A 22,778-nucleotide genomic window follows, 5' to 3' on the forward strand; every position below is an offset into this window, starting at 1 on the left:
CAGTGAAATAAAAAGTACAGAAGCTTTAGCTGATTGAATTCAATACATGGAATGATATGATGACATTTATAATATAATGATGACAACATGAAGATGTTCTGATAACATACTCCGTGAAGAGACAGTCTGATTAAACATCCTTTGAAATACATATTGAATAAAACCTCTTCAGATCAGAGAAACATGAACAACATTTACCGTTTTCTCCTTGTAAGTCATTCAACACAGAACTTTGATCACAACATGAAGGTTGATGAAGAAAGTAGTTGTCTTCCCATGTGACCATAACTGACCTAAACATGACGTGTGCGTCACATCTTGACTTTTAAAGTTCCCAGAAGAACAAAAACAAACGTGACTCCATCCACTAACAACATCAGTCACATACAAATGAACATCTAGAGGACCTTCCAGCCGTGCTGATGATCTTCAGCTCCGATAACGACTGGTTCACTCTGTCCTGCTGTTCATCAGAGAATAAGTGACAGCCGCTGATGATGCTGATCTGTAGTTCATTGATGTCAGATGGTGCCACCTGGTGGACAGGTGGTAGAACTACACCATCTGATGTGTGACGTCTCTGACACAGGGTACATCCCAAGTCTCTTAATTGCATCCTCGTTTCCCTCACTTGCGTCCTTTCCTTGCGTCTTAGTCCCTCCCATCAGGGATGCATTAAGAGACGTAAGGAAACCATGCGAGGAGAGAGGAAACAAGGAAATATGTTTAAAGAGATATGAGACGTCCTTTCCTCTGAAGCGTCATGTGAAGCGACGTCTGTTTCTGATCACAGCTGATCAGATGTCAGTCGGCTTTAACAGCTGGAGAGACTTTTGATAGTTTGTGTCTGTTCACATGATCACTGTACTTAATACTAGTAACTAATAATACTAGTAACTAATAAAGACACACAGGAATCATCACTGTAGAGGTGTGTTCTCTCTGTAGTCTGTTACCTCTCTAATAAACTGTGTCCTGTTTATAAGCACAGGATCGATTTCTACGACAGAATGAGTTTATATATAATGGTGTGTATATGTGACGATGTTACAACGTAGGGAACGAGAGAGTGACGGTGTTACAACATAGGGAACTAGAGAGTGACGGTGTTACAACATAGGGAACTAGAGAGTGACGGTGTTACAACATAGGGAACTAGAGAGTGACGGTGTTACAACATAGGGAACTAGAGAGTGACGGTGTTACCACGTAGGGAACGAGAGAGTGACGATGTTACAACGTAGGGAACGAGAGAGTGACGATGTTACAACGTAGGGAACGAGAGAGTGACGATGTTACAACGTAGGGAACGAGAGAGTGACGATGTTACAACGTAGGGAACGAGAGAGTGACGGAGTTACAACATAGGGAACAAGAGAGTGACGGTGTTACAATGTAGGGAACTAGAAAGTGTCAGTGTTACAACGTAGGGAAAGAGAGAGTGACGGTGTTACAACATAGGGAACTAGAGAGTGACGGTGTTCTAAAGTAGAGAACGAGAGAGTGTCGGTGTTGCAAAGAAGGGAACGAGAGAGTGTCGGTGTTACAACATAGGGAACGAGAGAGTGACGGTGTTACAACGTAGGGAACGAGAGAGTGACGGAGTTACAACGTAGGGAACGAGAGAGTGCAGATGTTACAACGTAGGGAACTAGAGAGTGACTGTGTTACAATGTAGGGAACGAGAGAGTGACGGTGTTACAATGTAGGGAACGAGAGAGTGACGGTGTTACAATGTAGGGAACTAGAAAGTGTCAGTGTTACAACGTAGGGAAAGAGAGCGTGACGGTGTTACAACGTAGGGAACGAGAGAGTGACGGTGTTACAACATAGGGAACTAGAGAGTGACGGTGTTCTAACGTAGAGAACGAGAGAGTGTCGGTGTTGCAAAGAAGGGAACGAGAGAGTGTCGGTGTTACAACGTAGGGAACGAGAGAGTAACGGTGTTACAATGTAGGGAACGAGAGTGTGACAGTGTTACAATATAGGGAACGAGAGCGTGACGGTGTTACAACGTAGGGAACTAGAGAGTGTCGTGTTACAATGTAGGGAACGAGAGAGTTACGGTGTTACAACGTAGGGAACGAGAGAGTGACGGTGTTACAACGAAGGGAAAGAGAGCGTGACGGTGGCTAAGTGGAGAGCAGGGCCGCCTTTCAATCAGAGGGTCGGTGGTTTGATCCCCGGCTCCTGCTCTACTAGTCTCACATCAATGTGTCCTTGAGCAAGACACTTAACCCCAAAATGTCTCCCGTAGCTGCGTCTACGGTGTGTAGGTACATACTGAATTGTAAGTCGCTTTGGATAAAAGCGTCTGCTAAATGACTGTAATGTAATGTAATGTAGGGAACGAGAGCGTGACGGTGTTACAATGTAGGGAACGAGAGCGTGACGGTGTTACAATGTAGGGAACGAGAGCGTGACGGTGTTACAACGTAGGGAACTAGAGAGTGACGGTGTTACAACGTAGGGAACGACAGAGTGTATTAGTTTTTGTAGGTGAAGTTACCTTCTGATGACGATGGATGCCACTATGATGATGAGCACAGTGTGCAGACTGATGAGAACCAGTCAGACAGCCAGCAGTGTATGAACACTTTTGGTTCCTGTGAAACAGAAATAGGAAGTAAGCGATTGGACTGTGTGACGTTGTGACATCCTTATTACTCATTGACTTTGTAAACATCTCGTCGTCTAAATTTCAGACTTTAATGCGTCGATCTGATGCACTTTGAGAGCAAAGTTACCACAGAGAAACAAACCTTCCTCTCCAGCCTCCACATTCAGACTGTAGACCTGGGAGAGTGTGCCGACGTTGTTCTTCAAACCACAGGTGTAGTTCCCAGAATCCTCTGCGGTCAGAGTGCAGAGGTGGAGGGAGGGGCCAGTGTACGGGAGGGCGTGGCCATCTCTGAACCAGGTGACCTCCAGTTGGTAGAAAATGCACTTTGTAGTGCAGGTCAGTGTGACGGCTTCACCTGTCTCTGAGCTTCTGATCTTCATTTGAGTCCCATCTAAATGATTGAAAGCAGTTTTATTCATTCATTCTTTTTTTTCTCACAATATAATCAAAAAGAACTGATAAGCACAATCAATAAGAGTACGAGTGTGAATATGAACAGGACCGTCCTGCTAAAGAGAGCCTGGCTAACTATAAATGAGTATTAATATTATTGCCTTTATTATTTTTGATAGCATTATCAGATGATGATCTTACCAACGACTGTGACTTTCACTCCTGTTCGGCCAGTAAAATGTGCTCTTGGATTATTCCCTTCCATTCTGAAGTGAAGAGTTGCATCGTCTTCCTCCTTTAAATCTGAGATCTGTAAAGAACAGTTTCCCTCCGTGTCTAACAGGTAACGATAACGAGTTGTTTCGTAATGTGTTGTCGTACACAGTCGGAGTGTTACTCTGACAAACTCCATGGTTCTGGCACCAAAGGACTCAGTGGTGTGAAGGTTCAGAGGAGGGTCACTGTGGATCCTTTAACACCACAAACTGGACCTGAATAGATCACACGTTGACTCACAGCACCTGGAGAAACACAACGCAGTGAGTTTAGGAATAAAGACCTTGATTTAGTGCGAGTGTTTTAGTATGAAAACTTAATTAAAATAGACCTCACGTACTAAAACAGAAAAACAAAAAGAGAGAACATAATAAAAGTGCAGTTTCATCAGTTTGATGTTAAAAACTGAAATATAAACAAATAAAAACAAGAGAACACTCAGTAACATATAAAGTTCACGTCTTACCAGCCAGCAGTAACATGAAGCATCAGGACATCTTTGGCTCCATCCTAACTTAGTTTAAATGTGTCGACTCAACTGTTTCTGGTTCAAACGTCCGATCGGTCTGCAGCAGAGACCGTGACTGTGTTTGGAGGACGTGAGCTAATAACCACAAAGAGTCTAAACTTTACCACTGTGTGTTCCTGTGAATCAGACCACCAGGAAGATCCTCCCTGATATCATGTTACATTGGTCCTCTGATAGAGAACTTCTATTATTATTAGTATTATATTAATATTATAATCTAGGGACTATTTTCAGCGGTGGATTAATCTACATTTGATGCAGCAGGACAGTTTATGTGGGATTGGGTCAAAACAAACAGACAAAGAATTTTCCAAGTCGGCTCTGATTGGCCGGTTTGGACCAATGATGATTTATTTATGGGTATTTTCTATAGATGTATTTTTTTATACTACTACATTATTATTGGTGCTTTTCCCTCATTGACATGTAACCTAAATATATACGACTGTATCTCATTCATCCAGCTGTACAACAGCTCATAAGACTCACATTTGAATGCCTTCATCTGACTCCTGATTGGCTGACGTGTTGATGACACTGGATGGCAGTAGAGTTTATGACCCACCGGAGTACCATATATAGTTCTTGTTAGAAACTGCATGTAGTTTGCCCTCCTTCCTACAGGAGGCACCACACTATAAATAGAGGCCTTCCCTTTTGTATCCTGAGATGGGTGTTTGGTCAAATTTCCATGTGTCTGTTGGTCTGATTCCAATGTGAGTATTTGTAGCATAGCATATTTATGCATATTGTCATGCAGTTTAGTTTATATTTGATTTGTTTGTTAAGATTGAAAGACTGACTTCTTTATTTTTATTATACATCAAATGTTGTAATCTCTATTCTTTCTTTTTATATATAGAACCGTGGAAATGATACGATCACTTCAATAAAAGGCAAAGTGAATGAAATTACCGTTTTCTGTTGGTTTGCGGCTCCAGTCGAACATTTAATCCACAACAGTTCTGTTTATTTTTGTATCACTTTGTTCAGCCTTGATGTCCTTGTTTTTATCTTTGTTTCTTTCTTCGTGTAAATTGTAACACTGATCTTACTTCCTTCCTTCCATGCGTTCACATATTTAGAATTATATATTTAGCATTAAGAAACAAGTGTGAGGAAACAAAAGTGTGCAGCTTTTCCTTCCTCTTCCATCACACTTCTCTGTTTCTGTCATCAGCAAGGTGATCTTGAGACAGCTGATAACTTTGCAGAAACACAGAAGTTCTCCTTAAAAAGTAGGCAGGAATCCACAGATATTGATTTAAATATTTAAACCAATACTGACAGCTGATATCAGTGACAACGGGGCATCTATTCAATTCAGTTCTATTTTTATATACTTAATACACATTTAAGTTTTGACACATTCGTTGCTCAGTTAAAATGGTTTGTGTACGATTTATTATCTTGATAATTAATAACAATTCAGTTCATTTATATCTCTGTATTTATTTGTTACATTTAGTTTTACAAAGTTCAGAACAATGTTTAAGTCAGGCCTGATGCTGCATTGCAGATAAAGAGTGATCCTAGAACCTGAACAATATATCACATGTTTTACTCTCAACATGATCCATTCACAATAATTCAGAACATGATGTTTAAATGATCCATAACAAATTCAAAATATTGTCATATTTGGAATATAAGTGTGCATGTAAACGTTGTCATTGTTCCCTTTAAGTAGCAGAACTTAAAATAACTCAACAGTGACTTGAACACCGGTCTCCTGGGTGAACTCTGACAGTAAACAAAACAAAGTGGAAGTTTTTCGCCAGAGTCACCAATTTCACCACGGTGTATCCTCTGAGGGCCGTGAACATTCAAAGTAAAATGTCATGGTTTTGAATAATAGTGTGTCTTACATATTTTGTGAAGTTTTGAATCCCCCGTGTTGCTGAAAGCTGTTATGTCACCAAATAAAAGAGAGCTCAAAGTAAATAAAAGAGAGAAAAATGAAGTGAAAAGTTTATAAAATGTGATATTTGGTGGTTTGTGTTTGATCTTTTCTTTTGCTTCCTGACTGATCAATCAAACTACAGCAGAGCTGTCTGTCCTGTTTCTGGACATCTAATGAGGACACCTGACGCACCAGGTGACTCCAGTTAATGAGCAGATCAGGACTTCATCACATCAGCTGTGTCTGAATCTTTGCTGTACAATGAAACGACAATGAAGACGAGACGATGATGGACGTTTGATGCCGTTTGTTCTCCAGTGGGGCGATGATGAGGATGATGATGCAGAGGGCACATGAAACCTGAAACGCACACACTTCTTCCTGTAGTTGTACCTGTTTTACACACTGTAGCATTGCTTGCTCGCAGAGGTTGAGTTAGCATGATGCTAGCACCTGGAAAGTGAGCTTACACCAGGCGCCAACCTCCGGTTCTGAAAAGTGAAGCCGATGCTTCATGTGTTAAAGCTGCATTCTCTCTCTTGTCCACCAGGGGGCGACTCCTCTGGTTGTATAGAAGTCTAGTCTAAAATGATTCTACTTCTCTCTTGATTTATTCCCTCAGTAAACATTGTAAACATGAGTTTATGGTCTCAATCTTTAGTTTACAGTCTTCTTCAATACAGCATGATGTTCATTTAGTACATTATGCTCCATTTAGAGTCAAACACACCATAAAGCAGGGGATGCTTTAGGGGCGGGGCTACACGCTGATTGAGAGGTCTCTACCAGAGACGTATACGGCGTCTCTACGTTACTCCTCAGTCCAGATGTGGTCACTTCGTTAAAGAGCCTCCTCCTCTTCCTCCATAATATCAGTTGGGTTTTTTTTGAGGCCAAACAGCATCCTCAAACAGGCTGAACGGAGTGAGCAGCACTGTCTTGGGAATGTCCAGCGGATGAACGGGCACTTGATAGTAACCTCGTACAAGGTCCACGTTAGAAAACACAACGCTACCCGACAAGCGGGCAGACAAGTCGTGAATGTGTGGAACCGGATAGCGGTCCGGGATCGTTGCCTCGTTGAGCCGGCGATAATCTCTGCACCTGTCGCCGGGCTTTGGTGCAATGTGCAGGGGTGAAGCCCATGGACTGTTGGAGCGGCAAATGATGCCATGGCGCTCCGTGTTGTCAAACCCGGCCATGGCGATCGTGAGCTTTGTCTCAGCGCTGTGTAAAGACACGAGTCCACCTCACTGAGAGCAGTGATCAGAACTGAGCAGGCTTCAGGTCCCTTTCTTCTTACCGTGTCAATCACGTCTCGTGCTTTATCTGCTCTGTGTTTTGTTCTGGCCGTCTCCATTTCAGCGTCAGTAATCACTTTGTGCTCAAGAAGTTCATCCAGCAGCTGGTTCAGGACAGGATCAGACACTCTGTTGATAAATGGAATCCGAACTAAGAACACCTGTATAGCTGCCCCGTCCTCTGCCGGGACCCCGTCCACTGCCGGGACCCCTTCCTCTGCCGGGACCTCGTCCACTGCCGGGACCTCGACCTCTGCCGGGACCCCGTCCACTGCCGGGAGCCCGTGCTCTGCCGGGACCCCGTCCACTGCCGGGACCCCGACCTCTGCCGGGACCCCGTCCACTGCCGGGGTCCCGGCGGGGACCTCTGCCGGGACCCCGTCCACTGCCGGGACCCCGTCCACTGCCGGGACCCCGACCTCTGCCGGGACCCCGTGCACTGCCGGGACCCCGACCTCTGCCGGGACCCCGTGCACTGCCGGGATCCCGTCCTCTGCCGGGACCCCGACCTCTGCCGGGATCCCGTGCACTGCCGGGACCCCGACCTCTGCCGGGACCCCGTCCACTGCCGGGACCCCTTCCTCTGCCGGGACCTCGTCCACTGCCGGGACCTCGACCTCTGCCGGGACCCCGTCCACTGCCGGGAGCCCGTGCTCTGCCGGGACCCCGTCCACTGCCGGGACCCCGACCTCTGCCGGGACCCCGTCCACTGCCGGGGTCCCGGCGGGGACCTCTGCCGGGACCCCGTCCACTGCCGGGACCCCGTCCACTGCCGGGACCCCGACCTCTGCCCGGACCCCGTGCACTGCCGGGACCCCGACCTCTGCCGGGACCCCGTGCACTGCCGGGACCCCGTCCTCTGCCGGGACCCCGACCTCTGCCGGGATCCCGTGCACTGCCGGGACCCCGACCTCTGCCGGGACCCCGTCCACTGCCGGGACCCCGACCTCTGCCGGGACCCCGTCCACTGCCGGGACCCCGTCCTCTGCCGGGACCCCGACCTCTGCCGGGACCCCGTCCACTGCCGGGACCCCGTCCTCTGCCGGGACCCCGTCTACTGGAACCTGGAATTAAGAAAGCACAAAGTTAGTTCTTTCAATAGAAATCAAGTAACAACACAGTTCTCTGCCCTCTGTTCCCCTGGTACACAATAACTACATTCACTCAGCAGGAAAACCTCAATCAATAAACTGCTGCTCCCTCACCTCTTTGTCGGGCACATTAGTTTTCACATCCAGTTTGCCGTCGGCGTCACCTGATGGAGAGAAGAAGAGAAAGAGAAACATTAGCAGACAAAATTCAACAAACAGCACTAACAGAATTGAAAAATACTTTTTGTTACGATGAGGCTCATTAAGATCAGATTTTAATGCAGAATAGCTTGAATGGGGACATTCTGTCAATACTCACATTGTTTGTGTTTCTTAGTGATCAACCTGTTAACCACCCTGTCAGGAGGAACACAACAAAAGTTAAGGATCAAGTTTTAATTTAAATAATTGTTGGTTCTTTGAGTTAGCCAGCTTCATAGTCCTCGTATGAAGCAACTAATCTGCTTCATGATCACGTCACATTCATGTTGTGAGCATGCATTCGAGGAAATAACAGTAGATGCAAAAAAGATCACAGGAAAACAAAAACCAACTACCTTCTTTACTCTACTGTGAAATCCCACGACTTCTAAAGACTTGCTTGGCTTTGCTTTGTCAGCATTTATTTTATTGTTGGTGGAGAAATGAAAGAAAAGAAACATCAGAGGAACTGCACTCGATGGTAAAATCTCTGATTATTTGGTCTTGAAGGGAGAAAAAGGAGGCCTGTGTTTTATTAACAACACTGCTGAACCAGCACGGACTGACTCGGACCCCCTCACTGACCTCAGAGTCTCCAGTCTGCAGTTTGGACTCTCCAGAAGGTCACACAGCAGCTTCACTCCTGAATCCTTCAGGTTGTTTCTACTCAGATCCAGTTTTCTCAGATGGGACGGGTTTGACTTCAGAGCTGAGCCCAGAGAAGAACAGCCTTCCTCTGTGATCTTACAGCCTGACAGACTGTAAACACACAAAACAACACACAGAGTTTATTATATCGATACACAATGAATCATTATTTTCATCATCAACATGAGTGGCTTTCATTTTGGTTTCATCTTCTTTAGTAAACAGACATTTAGTGAACATCCTGTCACTGACATTTTAAAACCATGATTCCAGTGAAATAAGTTATTCCAGTGTAGTAGATTGATCTAACAAACTAAAAGCACGACTTAAACCGTCTTGGTTCCCTGAAAGCAGGAGGACCAAAGGATGTTCATGTTGGTCTGATGAGCCGTCCAACACTTTGATCCCGAGCAGGATAGTGACCAGTTCACCGTTCACTTTACACCATGATTTACAAATGCATATAAGCAGAGACACTAGTAGACATTGTTATCCCACAGTCACATGTTGGTAACACCACCATGAACTTCATAGATCAGACACTTAGACCACTTCTTCATGTTTGTAGTAAATCACCTGATCCTCACCTGAGAGTTTCAAGTGTACAGTCTGGACTCTCCAGTCCAGCAGAAAGCAGCTTCACTCCTTTGTCCTTCAGGTTGTTGTCACTCAAGTCCAGCTCTTTCAGACTAGAGGACTGGGAGCTGAGGACGGAGGACAGAGCTTTACAGCTTCTATGTGAGAGGTTACAGTCTCTCAGCCTAGGGAAGGAACAGGGATTAATACAAACAAAATGTTTAATCAAAGTAAAATATCAAACATATTTAGTAATGGTAATGTATCTGTAGTGTATCCACCTACAGAGCTTTGTTGGAGGCTTTGACCACTGGCAGCAGCCTCAGAAGAGCCTCCTCTGAAGCAGAGTATTTCTTCAGGTCAAACACGTCCAGATCTTTTTCTGATGACAGTAAGACGAAGACCAGAGCTGACCACTGAGCAGGAGACAGTTTATCTGTGGAGAGACGTCCTGAACTCAGGGATTGTTGGATCTCCTCCACTAGAGAACGATCATTCAGTTCATTCAGACAGTGGAACAGATTGATGCTTTTCTCTGGAGACACATTCTCACTGATCTTCTTCTTGATGTATTGGACTGTTTCCTGATTGGTCTGTGAGCTACTTCCTGTCTGTGTCAGCAGACCTCGTAGGAGAGTCTGATTGGTCTCCAGCGAAAGACCCAGGAGGAAGCAGAGGAACAAGTCCAGGTGTCCATTTGGACTCTGTAAGGCCTTGTCCACAGCACTCTGGTAGACATGTGTTAGTTTAGATTTGTTTCTGAAGACTTTAGACCTCCAGGAGGTTGTTTGTTCTTCTGACAGCAGGTTGACTCCAGAGTTGATGAAGGTCAGATGGACATGAAGAGCAGCCAGAAACTCCTGAACACTCAGGTGGACGAAGCAGAACACCTTGTCCTGGTACAGTCCTCTCTCCTCTCTAAAGATCTGTGTGAACACTCCTGAGTACACTGAGGCTGCTCTGATATCGATGCCACACTCTGTCAGGTCGGATTCATAGAAGATCAGGTTGCCTTTCTGCAGCTGATCAAAAGCCAGTTTTCCCAGAGACTCAGTCATCTTCCTGCTCTCTGGACTCCAGTGTGGATCTGTCTCAGCTCCTCCATCATACTTGACCTTCTTCAGTTTGGACTGAACCACCAGGAAGTGGATGTACATCTCAGTCAGGGTATTGGGCAGCTCTCCTCCCTCTCTGGTCTTCAACACCTCCTCCAGAACTGTAGCAGTGATCCAGCAGAAGACTGGGATGTGGCACATGATGTGAATGCTTTGTGAGGTCTTGATGTGGGAGATGATCCTGCTGGCCTGCTCCTCATCTCTGAATCTCTTCCTGAAGTACTCCTCCTTCTGTGGGTCATTGAACCCTCTGACCTCTGTCACCATGTCGAAACACTCACGAGGGATCTGATTGGCTGCTGCAGGTCGTGTGGTTATCCAGAGGCGAGCAGAGGGAAGCAGTTTCCCCCTGAAGAGGTTTGTCAGCAGCACATCCACTGAGGTGGACTCTGTAACATCAGTCAGGATCTCAGTGTTGTGGAAGTCCAGAGGAAGTCGACACTCATCCAGACCGTCAAAGATGAACAGAACCAGGAACTTTTCAAACCTGCAGATTCCTGCTTCTTTGGTTTCACTGAAGAAGTGATGAACAAGTTCCACCAAGCTGAACTTCTTCTCTTTCAGCACATTGAGCTCTCTGAAAGTGAATGGAAATGTGAACTGTATGTCCTGGTGGTCTTTGTCTTCAGCCCAGTCCAGAGTGAACTTCTGTGTTAAGACTGTTTTCCCAATGCCAGCCACTCCCGTTGTCATCACTGTTCTGATTGGTTCCTCTCTTCCAGGTGAGGCTTTAAAGATGTCTTCTTGTCTGATGGTTGTTTCTGGTCTGTGTGGTTTCCTGGATGCTGTTTCAATCTGTCTGACCTCATGTTCATCATTGACCTCTGCAGTCCCTCCCTCTGTAATGTAGAGCTCTGTGTAGATCTGGTTCAGAAGGGTTTTGTTTCCTGCTTTAGCGTTTCCCTCAAACACACACTGGAACTTCTTTTGAAAGTTGGATTTGAGTTCACGCTGGCACTCAGTAAGAATCTCTGCATGAATAAAACAAAGATAAAAATCAATGAGGGGTTGTTTCAGTGAATGTGAGTCATTTCTAACAAGTGTACATATTTCTATATGAATGAAATCTATTCATCTCATTTGATAACTAAAGGCTCTGAACAGGTAACGATTGTAAAATGACTTAGTGTCATTTAACATCAACTGACATGTTGTGCTTCATGTGTCCATGAACTCTGTGCTCTCCAAATAACCAGAAGGTTTATTACTTTATTACAGAGAGAATTAATGACGTCCAAGCAGTATCTTACAGTCACACCAGTGTGCTGATTGTATTGTTGCTTTGTGCAGCTCCTTCAGCCACTGGCTGATTCACCCCCGGTGTGTGGAGGAGAGGTGTTGCAGGTCCTTCCTTCCTGCTGCTGTCAGGCTACACAACCAGCTGTGCAGCCAGTAGACCACACAACACTAACAACACAAAACATCTGTGCAATAACTACACTGTGAAGCAAAATACTCTGTCTGTATATATCATATTTTAGTTCTTTAGTTATATTTAGTTACTGTGGATTTTTTGTACTTTTGTACTTTTTTACTTAGTTGATATTCTTACTGTTTATTACTTATTTATATTACTTGTTGCTCTTGTTTTTTACTCTGTATCTTGTTTGCACTGTCCACTTTGCTGCTGTGATCTTTGAATTTCCCCACTGCGGGACTAATAAAGGATTATCTTATCTTCTTCTTCTATGAGACATTTTATTTTTTTGTTTGGTAGCTTGGTCTATAAGCCAAGGTGCAACACAAGACATGAGTCTCTGTTGTTAAAATTGAGACATTGCTTGCTTTGCTAATGTTTGTTGAAGTCTTTGTAAAATGCCACTTTGATCGTCATGATACCATGACTTACCTTCAGGTTCTGGTAATTTCTCCACTAGATCATTCCTATTTATCTCCTTTAAAACATTCCGGATCACTTCAATAGTGTTTATGCTGTAGTTCTCGACCATCTGATCCACTGTGTCCGTCCGGTCTGCATTCTCCAGTTGACATTCTGGGATTGCTGGGAAGCCTTCTAGGACCTCCTCCTTCAGGTACCACTTGAATTCTTTAAACTCCTCGGCTCCTAAATCCTCCAAAGTTCTCTTGAAGACCTCGATAGGTGTCTCCATCTGTCCTCTCTGTCAAGATACAAAAGATATCGTTTCATAATAGTACAATTCTTACATTTTAAAATCATGTGATGAAAGAATAATAATCCTGCTGTACATTGTGACAGGAAACATTTTCATAATCATGTCTTATAATTATTGTGATACTGCTTTGACAATTGTAGTGCTCAGTTCCGTCTTACCGCCCGCGCTCAGTTGACCTAAAACAGCTCCCTATAAGGTAATAGCATAAAACGAAGCGCCTTCCTCTTTTGCAAAGGAAATGTACCAGACACCGACGCACACGTATGACTCCCCCCTCCTTCTGTCCTCCTTTCACCCTTTCTAACCAACCTTTGACCGTTTAATCTCGGTGCAGATATCTGGTGTGTAAAAGGGAAGTGAATCCTACTGCATATAACAAATACATCTTTTGAAACGTCGTTCTATTCTCCAGTTAAAGACAGAAACAACACGTAGTGATCAAAGTGATCCTGATGATCAAACATGTACAGATTCCTCTGGTAGGATTCTCACCTGCTGAACTCACTTCAGGTCAGTTTACAGACACGTTCCTCCTTCATGTGAGGAGGAAACACTGGAGAGAAGAAGCTGCTCATGTCCTCCTGTCAGTCCTGGTGTCTGTGTCCATTTGATCTGAGGACGCAGTCACACCCTCATCACTTCAGAGTCCAAGGAAGAAATAAAACCAGTGTGACATCAGAGCCAGTCCAACAGGTGGTAGATGTCAGCCTATCAGAGGTGTTTGTATTTCCTCATTCCTCTCCCTCACCTGTAGATGATTCATGCTGTTGTTTCTCACTTGTACTTCACTGCTTTGTACTTTTCCTCTATAACACCAAATCATAGACACCTGGTCAAAGTCCCGACAGATGGTGTAGTTCCATTATCTGTCCACTAGAAGCTGCTAATTAATCATCTAATGACAAATACATATAAAATAAATATTCTTAATAACGTCTATCTGAGATAAATAACAGTGATTTGAAAATAATTTGTAAGTTTTACTGGTTGAAACTCAACATCATTTAGATTTTAATCTGAGCTCACATCAGTGAAACATGAAGAGAATGTCAGAAGTGGTTTGACAGCTTAGATTAAATCATTTTGTCTTCATCCTACGAGTGTTTCTACAACACTGGCTTTGTTTTACTAAATCCCACAGGACATTTAGCAACCGTCAAAGGGTTCAAACTCATTTAAAAATGGACCTGATCCATAGTTAAAAACTCATATAACTAATTTAGTCATGATTAGAAACCCTGAACTCTGAGTTAACTAATCCTGAACTCTGGGTTAGAGAGTTAGAGAGTTAGGCCCTGGTGTTCTCTCAGTCCTCACCTGAGTCCATTCAGTACCAGCTGCTACCTGTCTGTCTTTTTCATTCTCCAATTGTTCTACTGGTTCATCAAGGATGAATGCCAACAATCAGCCTTACATGTTCACTAAAGAACAAACCTCCTAAAACAGACGAGGCTGCTGGTGCATGAAGTCAGTGACCCCTCACTCTGTCTAAATAAACAGCCGGTGAACTTTGTCCTTCAGCTGCTTCAACATTTCTCTTGGTGTTTCAGTGGAAGCTCCAGTAGAGTGTGACCATGGCAGAGAGGAGAGCAGCAGTGAAGGCAGCAGCAGAGCCGGACTTCCTGCAGTCCAACGATCTGGCCAGTGAGGCGGTCGGTGGGAAGGTGAGTCACTGTAACGGAGCTGCAGAAATACACTCAGATGGATCGATTCACTGAATACATGCACACATATGTGTCCTGTCTTCTGATGGTTGGTTTCTTATTTTTATGATATTCTGTTTATTGTTCGGAGCGAGTGATGCAAGACAATAAAGTTGTATCTTATATTAATAATATAATAATAATATTATCAACAACCACCGGTACCTAAAGGCATTTATTCCAGATGTGTGCACATGCTAATCACAAACATATGAATATACTTAATATGCAGCTGTTTATGTCTATGCATCGATGTTAGAGCAGCATGTTCAAGGTGGAGCTAGTTTGAACTTTTAGTCCAGTGGGTCCAGACCCAGAGGTCGGGCCACATGTTGCTAATCCTCGTGCTAAGCTAAGCTAACTGGCTGTAGCTTTATTCTTACTGTACAGATATGAGAGTGTTATCAATCTGCACTAATCTGAATCCAACATGAGAGGGAATGAGCCTTCATCCCACCATGGAGAACTATTCCTTTAATATTTGGATTCCTGTAGCTGAATTGTCCATATTTTCATCTTTTGGTTGTTATTGAAATAAAGCGTGTTGTGTTTTGCTCTTCCAGGTTATTTTTGCTACAGACGAATGGTTCGCTCCTGCTGCCAACCTGCTGAAGGTACAACTTCAGGTTTGACTTCAGCTGCACATATTAAAGCCACAGTTAGGCTCCTTTACCACAACACTAACGCAGGAGAACCATCTTCTCTTCCAAGATCATGAATGAAGACACTAGGAGGGAGAGCAGGAGGTTGTTTTTTTATTTCACGAGCACTTCAGTTCATGACATCAACTGAACACTCTAAACAATTTCCCCGTAAAGTAACGGTAACTTACTGGCAGTTTTTTTTACGGTGAAGTTGCCGTAATTTACTTTTACGGTATCTTATCGTATACTGGATTACGTTATGTGTTTATGTGTTATGTTTTACGGTGATTTTACGGTATATGTCAGAATGTTACCGTTTATTTACAAAGGGTTGTACAACCCAATACTTTTGCATTAATTCCCAACAAATAAAAGAATAACAACAGACATTTAACACATAATTGTTGCAGTTTAATACATGTTCTCAAGACAAATAATAAAGGGACATTTGTATTACTTATTACTTATTATCACAAAACTCACAATGTACTGCATGTTTAGAAGAAAACAAATAAAATCATAAAATCTTTAATGACCGGCTTAACTGAACTCATGAGGATAACCTCAGACCAGTAACACCGAGATCAAAAAGTGGCCGATGGTATGTTACTGTTGTTCAGTGGTAGGTACCTATCATGGAGTGGTATGCTGCTGTTGTTCAGTGGTAAGTACCTATCCCTAAAATGGTATGCCAGTACTTTTCCAACGGCACACTGTTTACTGAAGGCAACATGCAAGAGAAATCATAACACACCAGAACAGTTACAGCTTCCTTGAAACCTTAAATCCCACGAGCTTTGGCTCAGGTCTACAAAAAGCAGCGTCAAATGAGGGAAATCTGTTAGAAAACAGCGGCTGACGCACGCCGATGGCCTTGTGCAAAAGGCTCCCAGTTGTCTCGGTGCAGCAGTCTCCCACAGTCTGGACTCTACCTGAACACATCAGGAATGTTCATGGAGAACCAAAGGCTACAACTGCTGACCTCAACTATGCAGAGCTGAAGATGTGAGCGGCATTTCGAGGCTCTGACTACAGTCTAAAAACTGTTGGAGTTGTCACACGTCACACGTCTTCGTACTAGAATGAGCTGCCTGTGACTATGCCTGGGTTTATATGTCCTGTTGTTTTGGGTGGCGAGTTAAATCAGTTATTGACTACTCATCAGTCCCTGGTGGCTACACAATTATTATGATTGAAAGAAAAAGTTCTTTTATTTTGTCTTTGTCTCTCAGCTCCAAGCCCATTGATTCCTAAAGGACGCGTCACTCTTTACAAACACAAATCTATAGTTTCATCATTGACTCACTGTAGTCTTCATCAAAATAACAGGAGGAAACAGGGACTTTGTTGGGGACTATTTTCAGCGGCGGATGAATCCACAGTTGCTGCTGTAGAGAGTATTTGTGGTAGCAGGACAGTGAATGTGTGACTGATTACAGAGATCATCAGCAGACTGTGACGTGCTGGTATGTGAATATTCATGTGACGACTGTGTGTTTGTCCAGAGAGAGACGCCGACATTCAGCGCTTCGGCCTTCACTCAGTTTGGAAAGTGGATGGATGGATGGGAGACGAGGAGGAAGAGGACGACGGGTTAGTATCACAACTCAGTGTTTACATTTCAGTTTGGACAATTATGTTAAAAACTTTATGATGCTCACAGTTTATATATTCTTTAAAATAAACATCTATTTACAGCATTGTTTTACATTAATATATATAATGCAAATGTAAAATAAATCCATATGTGACTATATCGATTTATAAAGAGACATATTTATCTGATGTAACACATCAGATAAATATGTCTCTTTCTTTGGTCTCTTTAAGAGACGAGACAGCGCTCTCTGGAGGACAAACTGTGTAACGGAGACTCTAAATGTCCTCAAACTGAATCTGTGACACTTACTGATCAGCTGACTCATCAGTAAATATGTCTGCAATGAACTGATATCGATCTTTCTCTTTGATATTAAATGCAACATGACCTACAGCATCCATGGACTCTGTGCTCATACATCGATGTATCTGTTTGTTCCGTCTGAGTTCTCTTCTTCTCTCTAACTCGTTGTGGAGGTCATGACTGGTGCATCGTCCAGCTGGGAGTACCAGGACTGATCTACGGCCTCGATGTCGACACGTCCTTCTTCACTGGAAACCACTCACCCTCCGTCTCCATCCAGGCCGGCTGTCTGGGTACCAGCTCCTCTGATCCTCATTAGACTAAACGATGAGACTCTTTTTGTTACTTAATGAGAAAGATAAACTTTACCACAAACTTTCTCCTGCAGTTTAAATGCCGTCAGTACCAAAGAAACTTCATTTACATGAAATTTATATTTTACAATTCATATGTGACTGAATCTATTGGTATGTGCACACAGAACAAAATTGAGTTATTTTGTTTGTTAAACACTTTAAAAGGTGCACAAATAGAGACTTAATGGTCCTTGTCTTTTGTAAAGCTGAGTCGTTGGGCTGTGTGAAAGCAAACTGTTTGTATTTGCTTTGGTTTAATCTGATGTGTCCACTAGGAAGCAAACCACAATGAAAGAAAACATGGAAACACAAACAGCAATGACAAGATGGCCAACGATATGCAGCAGTCAGCTACAACACCACCGCTGTGACTCATTTGGAAACATATGGGACTGAAACATTTCTGACAAAGTGACCAAAGAGTGAAGATAATGCTCTTCATGGAGATAGATGTTGTGGCAGAGCTGTTGTATGGGACTGTCCTGTCTTGAACTAACACTGACCTGTTCTTCACCAGACAAACCTCCCCCCTTCACCCTGGAGGGAGACCGAACCGGCATGGCCGCCTCCAACGGTCAGCTGACTGCTGTCGCCAAGGTAACACTGATGTGTGACGTGTCAACGCATTCTCACTCAAAACTCGTCAAATACCAACGCCTGTTCAGCGGCCATAACCTTCCAACTATGACGCTCTACGTTCCCATCTAGAGTCACGTGACGATCTACGTTCCCCTCTAGAGTCACATGACGCTCTACGTTCCCCTCTAGAGTCACATGACGATCTACGTTCCCCTCTAGAGTCATATAACGCTCTACGGTCTCCTCTGGAGTCACATGACAATCTACGGTCTCCTCTGGAGTCACATAACGCTCTACGTTCCCCTCTAGAGTCATATGATGCTCTACGGTCTCCTCTAGAGTCACATAACGCTCTACGTTCCCCTCTAGAGTCACATAACGCTTTACGTTCCCCTCTAGAGTCATATAACGCTCTACGGTCTCCTCTGGAGTCACATGACGCTCTACGTTCCCCTCTAGAGTCATATGATGCTCTACGTTCCCCTCTAGAGTCATATGATACTCTATGTTCCTCTCTAGAGTCATATGATGCTCTACAGTCTCCTCTAGAGTCATATGATGCTCTACGTTCCCCTCTAGAGTCATATGATGCCCTACGTTCCCCTCTAGAGTCATATGATGCTCTACGTTTCCCTCTAGAGTCATATGATGCTCTATGTTCCTCTCTAGAGTCATATGATGCTCTACGGTCTCCTCTAGAGTCATGTGATGCTCTATGTTCCCCTCTAGAGTCATATGATGCTCTACGTTCCTCTCTAGAGTCATTTGATGCTCTACGGTCTCCTCTGGAGTCATGTAATGCTCTGTTCCCTTCTAGAGTCATATGATGCTCTACGGTCTCCTCTAGAGTCATGTGATGCTCTACGTTCCCCTCTAGAGTCATATGATGCTCTACGTTCCTCTCTAGAGTCATTTGATGCTCTACGGTCTCCTCTAGAGTCATATGATGCTCTACGTTCCCCTCTAGAGTCATATGATGCTCTATGTTCCTCTCTAGAGTCATATGATGCTCTACGGTCTCCTCTAGAGTCATGTGATGGTCTACGTTCCCCTCTAGAGTCATATGATGCTCTACGGTCTCCTCTGGAGTCATGTGATGCTCTATGTTCCCTTCTAGAGTCATATGATGCTCTACGGTCTCCTCTAGAGTCATGTGATGCTCTACGTTCCCCTCTAGAGTCATATGATGCTCTACGGTCTCCTCTGGAGTCATGTGATGCTCTATGTTCCCTTCTAGAGTCATATGATGCTCTACGGTCTCCTCTAGAGTCATGTGATGCTCTACGTTCCCCTCTAGAGTCATATGATGCTCTACGTTCCTCTCTAGAGTCATTTGATGCTCTACGGTCTCCTCTAGAGTCATGTGATGCTCTACGTTCCCCTCTAGAGTCACATGATGCTCTACGGTCTCCTCTGGAGTCATGTGATGCTCTATGTTCCCTTCTAGAGTCATATGATGCTCTATGTTCCCCTCTAGAGTCAGTTTTAGACGTGTCATTGACCGCACAATTCATGGCTGTCGTGTGGTTTGATTGACAGCTGGGCTCGGAGGCGTGGCCTGAGCTGGTGTGTGTGTCGGAGCTGAAGCCTGGATACTCAGACTGCTGCCATAACTATTTCAAGGTCAACTTCAACCACAGAGTCACACACCTGCGCCTCAACATGCACCCAGGTACACACACACAAATACACACACACACATAATCAAATAATAATGATAATAATAAACCTGTGCAGTGTGTTCTTATCTCATCAGATGGAGGGATAGCCAGACTGCGGGTGTACGGTGTTGGGCAGAGAGACTGGTCGTCTGTCTCCCCCCATCAGGATGTTGACCTGGTGGCTCTGACCAATGGGGGAGTCTGCCTCGGTTACAGTGACGCCCACTTTGGACATCCACGCAACATGATTGGTTGGAATCAACACAAATAATTTGTGCATCTAATTTTATGTTTACTGTTGGTAACACTGGAAATGAAGTTGTATTTCTTATTTATGACGTTATGTTAACTCAGGTTTGCTCACTGCGGTTCACCTGCTGTCTGTGGGAAGACTGGTTACACTGGTGAACTGGTGACACTGGTGAACCGGTCAACTGGTGACACTGGTGAATCGGTGAACCGGTGAACCTGGTGAACCGGTGACACTGGTTACAGTGGTTACACTGGTGAACTGGTGACACTGGCGTGTTGTGTTTCAGGTCCCGGCCGAGCTGCCAACATGGCCGACGGCTGGGAAACGGCCCGCAGACTGGACAGACCCAAAGACCTGAAGGTTTAAACACAAACTCACTCGCTTTCTAAGAAGGATCTTTCTTTCTAAAATGTCCTCACATTTCCCAAACGTGTATATTCACTTTCCAAAATCCTCCTTAGTTTCCCCCAAAATGTCCTCACTGTCTAAACTATCACCCATTTCAATCTGACCCCTGAATCTTCTTTAAAAACGTCTCCCTGTCCTGCAGGTGGACCAGCGAGGGATCCTGCAGGTCCCCGGTTGGGAGTGGGCGGTGTTTGGTCTCGGTCATCCTGGACTCATCAGCAGCGTCGAGGTGGACACCAACCACTTCAAAGGTCCACACGCTCCTCATCTGCTGCTTTCTTTTTGTTCAACCTTTCTTCATGAGCAGAATACATTTACCTGCGTGTTTCCATCCAGGTAACTTCCCTGACTCTTGCAGGATTGACGTTTGTTCTTTGACCCCTGAGGAGGAAGCTCAGTGCATCAGCACCAGGTGGAATTCTGGGAAATGGCAGGTCCTTCTCCCCCCTCAGAAAGTACGTAATATCCGTAAAAAATGAATCTCCAGAGCTCTTCAGACATGTACCAGAGGGGTTTGTGTAAATACAGAGCTCACTGTGCAGACGGAGACTCGCTCTGCTCAAGTTGAATCTCACTCACACTGTAAAAAAGCTCTGTTGTTTGCCAAGCTGGCCGCCAGCCAACCAAAACTTACAGAACTGGAAACATCTCCTCTTCCCTCAGAAAACTTTACGGACAACAAAACTCTCAGCGACGAGGAAAATATAGTTTTTTTATCATTTCGGGGGATTCAAATCAAAATCCACAGCTTTGAATTATTTGAGCCCAACTCCAAGAATCATAAACTACAGAATGTCTCCAACATAAAAATAGCAGTTTGTTGCTTAATTGTGAAAAAGATCTAAAAAAGAATACAATAATTGGTGTATTTTAAAGGTACACATATGTTTTATTCATTTTAGTCATATTAGCCATATTCTTCTGTTCATGATGGATTTATTATGTTGGATTCTGTTGACTAATGTTACCCACTGTTGCAAATATTGGAAATATATTTGAATTGAGTGGATTTACTGATGGTAACATCTGATAAAAACATATTTGCAGATGTACTCGATGAGTCAGCATTAATTCAGCATGTGGACGTCTGGATGTAGAATTCTTCATATTTATTGGACGCTGCAAATAATTTAAGAAAGTAATGGTCTCTTTTTGACAACAAACATGTGATAGTGTGAGATAATTTGAACTTTTGACTGAAGTCAACTTCTTCTGGTGATATTTAATATTTACATTACGATGTCATTTAAATAGAAGAAAGCTCGAACATAACAGTTTAGCTAAATGTTGTATATTGTTAGAATCAAAGTTTAGTTTATCAGCTTTCATAAAATATACATATATATATATATATATATATATATATATATATATATATATATATATACATATATATATATATATATATATATATATATATATATCTTGTATATTATGTGATCAGGTGATGACGGTTTGTGTGTTGAACTACTTCCTGTCTTCCTCACTGTGCTGCAGCTTCGTCCTCATCACAGACATCTCTACAGCGAGGCCGAGCTCACCCTCAGCTCACCCGTCAGTCACGTTCGTCTCACCATCAGCCCGGACGGAGGAGTCAGCCGGCTCAGGCTCTTTGGTCGACCCACGGCCGCCATCGCTGCTGCTCCGGCCAATCAGAAGAGAGCGGCGTCCAAACTCTGAAGCTCCGGACACAGAGAGGAGTTTGAGTTTCTGATCCGTGTTCAACAGAGTAGAAATAAAACATATAGTGACAGTCTGATGGTCGTTAATACTTTTAAACACAAGCTATGAACACAGATGATAAAAACATCCCATAATGCTGTGTGGCAATGACATCATATGACTTGTTCAGCTCATTGTCACTTTCAGCGGTTCATTGTTTATTTTAAACGTCTCAGAAAACGACAAAAAACAGAGAAAAACACAAAGTCAGAGACAAAAGGAGACATTTTGAAAACCATTGTTTGTGACTTTAATTCATCAGCAACAGGTTACAGCTGGGCCGACTAAAGTGAACGACTCCCAAATAATGTAGAACATATGTATAGACGTAGACACAATCCACCTGAGAGCTTCAACACTTTGAATTAAGATGAGATATAAGATACTACACCAAACAAGAAAGGTAAGAGACGATAAAGGTAAGATACAATATGATATGATATGATACAATATGATACAATGAGATACGATATGATACGATATGATACAATATGATACAATATGATACAATATGATACGATATGATACGATATGATACGATATGATACAATGAGATACAATATGGTACGATATGATACGATATGATACAATATGATACAATGAGATACAATATGATACAATATGATACGATATGATACAATATGATACAATATGATACAATGAGATACAATATGATACAATATGATACAATATGGTACAATATGATACGATATGATACAATATGATACAATGAGATACAATATGATACAATGAGATAC

General features: G+C 43.5%; 2 protein-coding genes across 2 annotated transcripts; one reads left to right on the forward strand and one right to left on the reverse strand.

The window, feature by feature from the left end:
* Nucleotides 1-6,596: 6,596 nt before the first annotated feature.
* On the reverse strand, nucleotides 6,597-13,429 carry LOC137871427 (NLR family CARD domain-containing protein 3-like). The gene is made up of 9 exons (XM_068709239.1): nucleotides 13,297-13,429; nucleotides 12,506-12,776; nucleotides 9,827-11,627; nucleotides 9,553-9,726; nucleotides 8,903-9,076; nucleotides 8,436-8,473; nucleotides 8,231-8,280; nucleotides 7,028-8,089; nucleotides 6,597-6,938 (listed from the first exon to the last, which is right to left on the reverse strand). Exons 2-9 carry the CDS (start codon nucleotides 12,765-12,767, stop codon nucleotides 6,597-6,599), a joined length of 3,903 nt encoding a protein of 1,300 aa, XP_068565340.1. The 5' UTR covers nucleotides 12,768-12,776; nucleotides 13,297-13,429.
* A 919-nt stretch (nucleotides 13,430-14,348) lies between these two features.
* allc (allantoicase) lies at nucleotides 14,349-22,054 on the forward strand. The gene is made up of 11 exons (XM_068709156.1): nucleotides 14,349-14,455; nucleotides 15,058-15,108; nucleotides 16,644-16,731; nucleotides 17,215-17,334; nucleotides 17,915-17,994; nucleotides 19,516-19,648; nucleotides 19,733-19,888; nucleotides 20,177-20,250; nucleotides 20,441-20,549; nucleotides 20,635-20,753; nucleotides 21,796-22,054. Exons 1-11 carry the CDS (start codon nucleotides 14,366-14,368, stop codon nucleotides 21,976-21,978), a joined length of 1,203 nt encoding a protein of 400 aa, XP_068565257.1. The 5' UTR covers nucleotides 14,349-14,365; the 3' UTR covers nucleotides 21,979-22,054.
* The last annotated feature ends 724 nt before the right edge of the window (nucleotides 22,055-22,778 follow it).

This window comes from Cebidichthys violaceus, unplaced genomic scaffold (genome assembly GCF_023349555.1).
Source record: "Cebidichthys violaceus isolate CVI_PGR_0920_01 unplaced genomic scaffold, fCebVio1.0.p SCAF_14, whole genome shotgun sequence".
Lineage (NCBI taxonomy): Eukaryota > Metazoa > Chordata > Actinopteri > Perciformes > Stichaeidae > Cebidichthys > Cebidichthys violaceus.

Bases quoted from the DNA above. Each gene is read 5' to 3' on its own strand.
- allc (XM_068709156.1), top strand. From the start codon at position 14,366: ATGGCAGAGAGGAGAGCAGCAGTGAAGGCAGCAGCAGAGCCGGACTTC. The intron at 16,732-17,214 runs GTTAGTATCACA...CTCGTTGTGGAG, and splicing joins GAGGAGGAAGAGGACGACGG to GTCATGACTGGTGCATCGTC. The intron at 19,649-19,732 runs GTACACACACAC...TTATCTCATCAG, and splicing joins GCGCCTCAACATGCACCCAG to ATGGAGGGATAGCCAGACTG.
- LOC137871427 (XM_068709239.1), bottom strand. From the start codon at position 12,767: ATGGAGACACCTATCGAGGTCTTCAAGAGAACTTTGGAGGATTTAGGA. The intron at 8,474-8,902 runs GTCAGTGAGGGG...TCCTCCTGACAG, and splicing joins TGCAGACTGGAGACTCTGAG to GGTGGTTAACAGGTTGATCA. The intron at 8,090-8,230 runs GTGAGGGAGCAG...TCTTAATTCCAG, and splicing joins CTAATGTGCCCGACAAAGAG to GTTCCAGTAGACGGGGTCCC.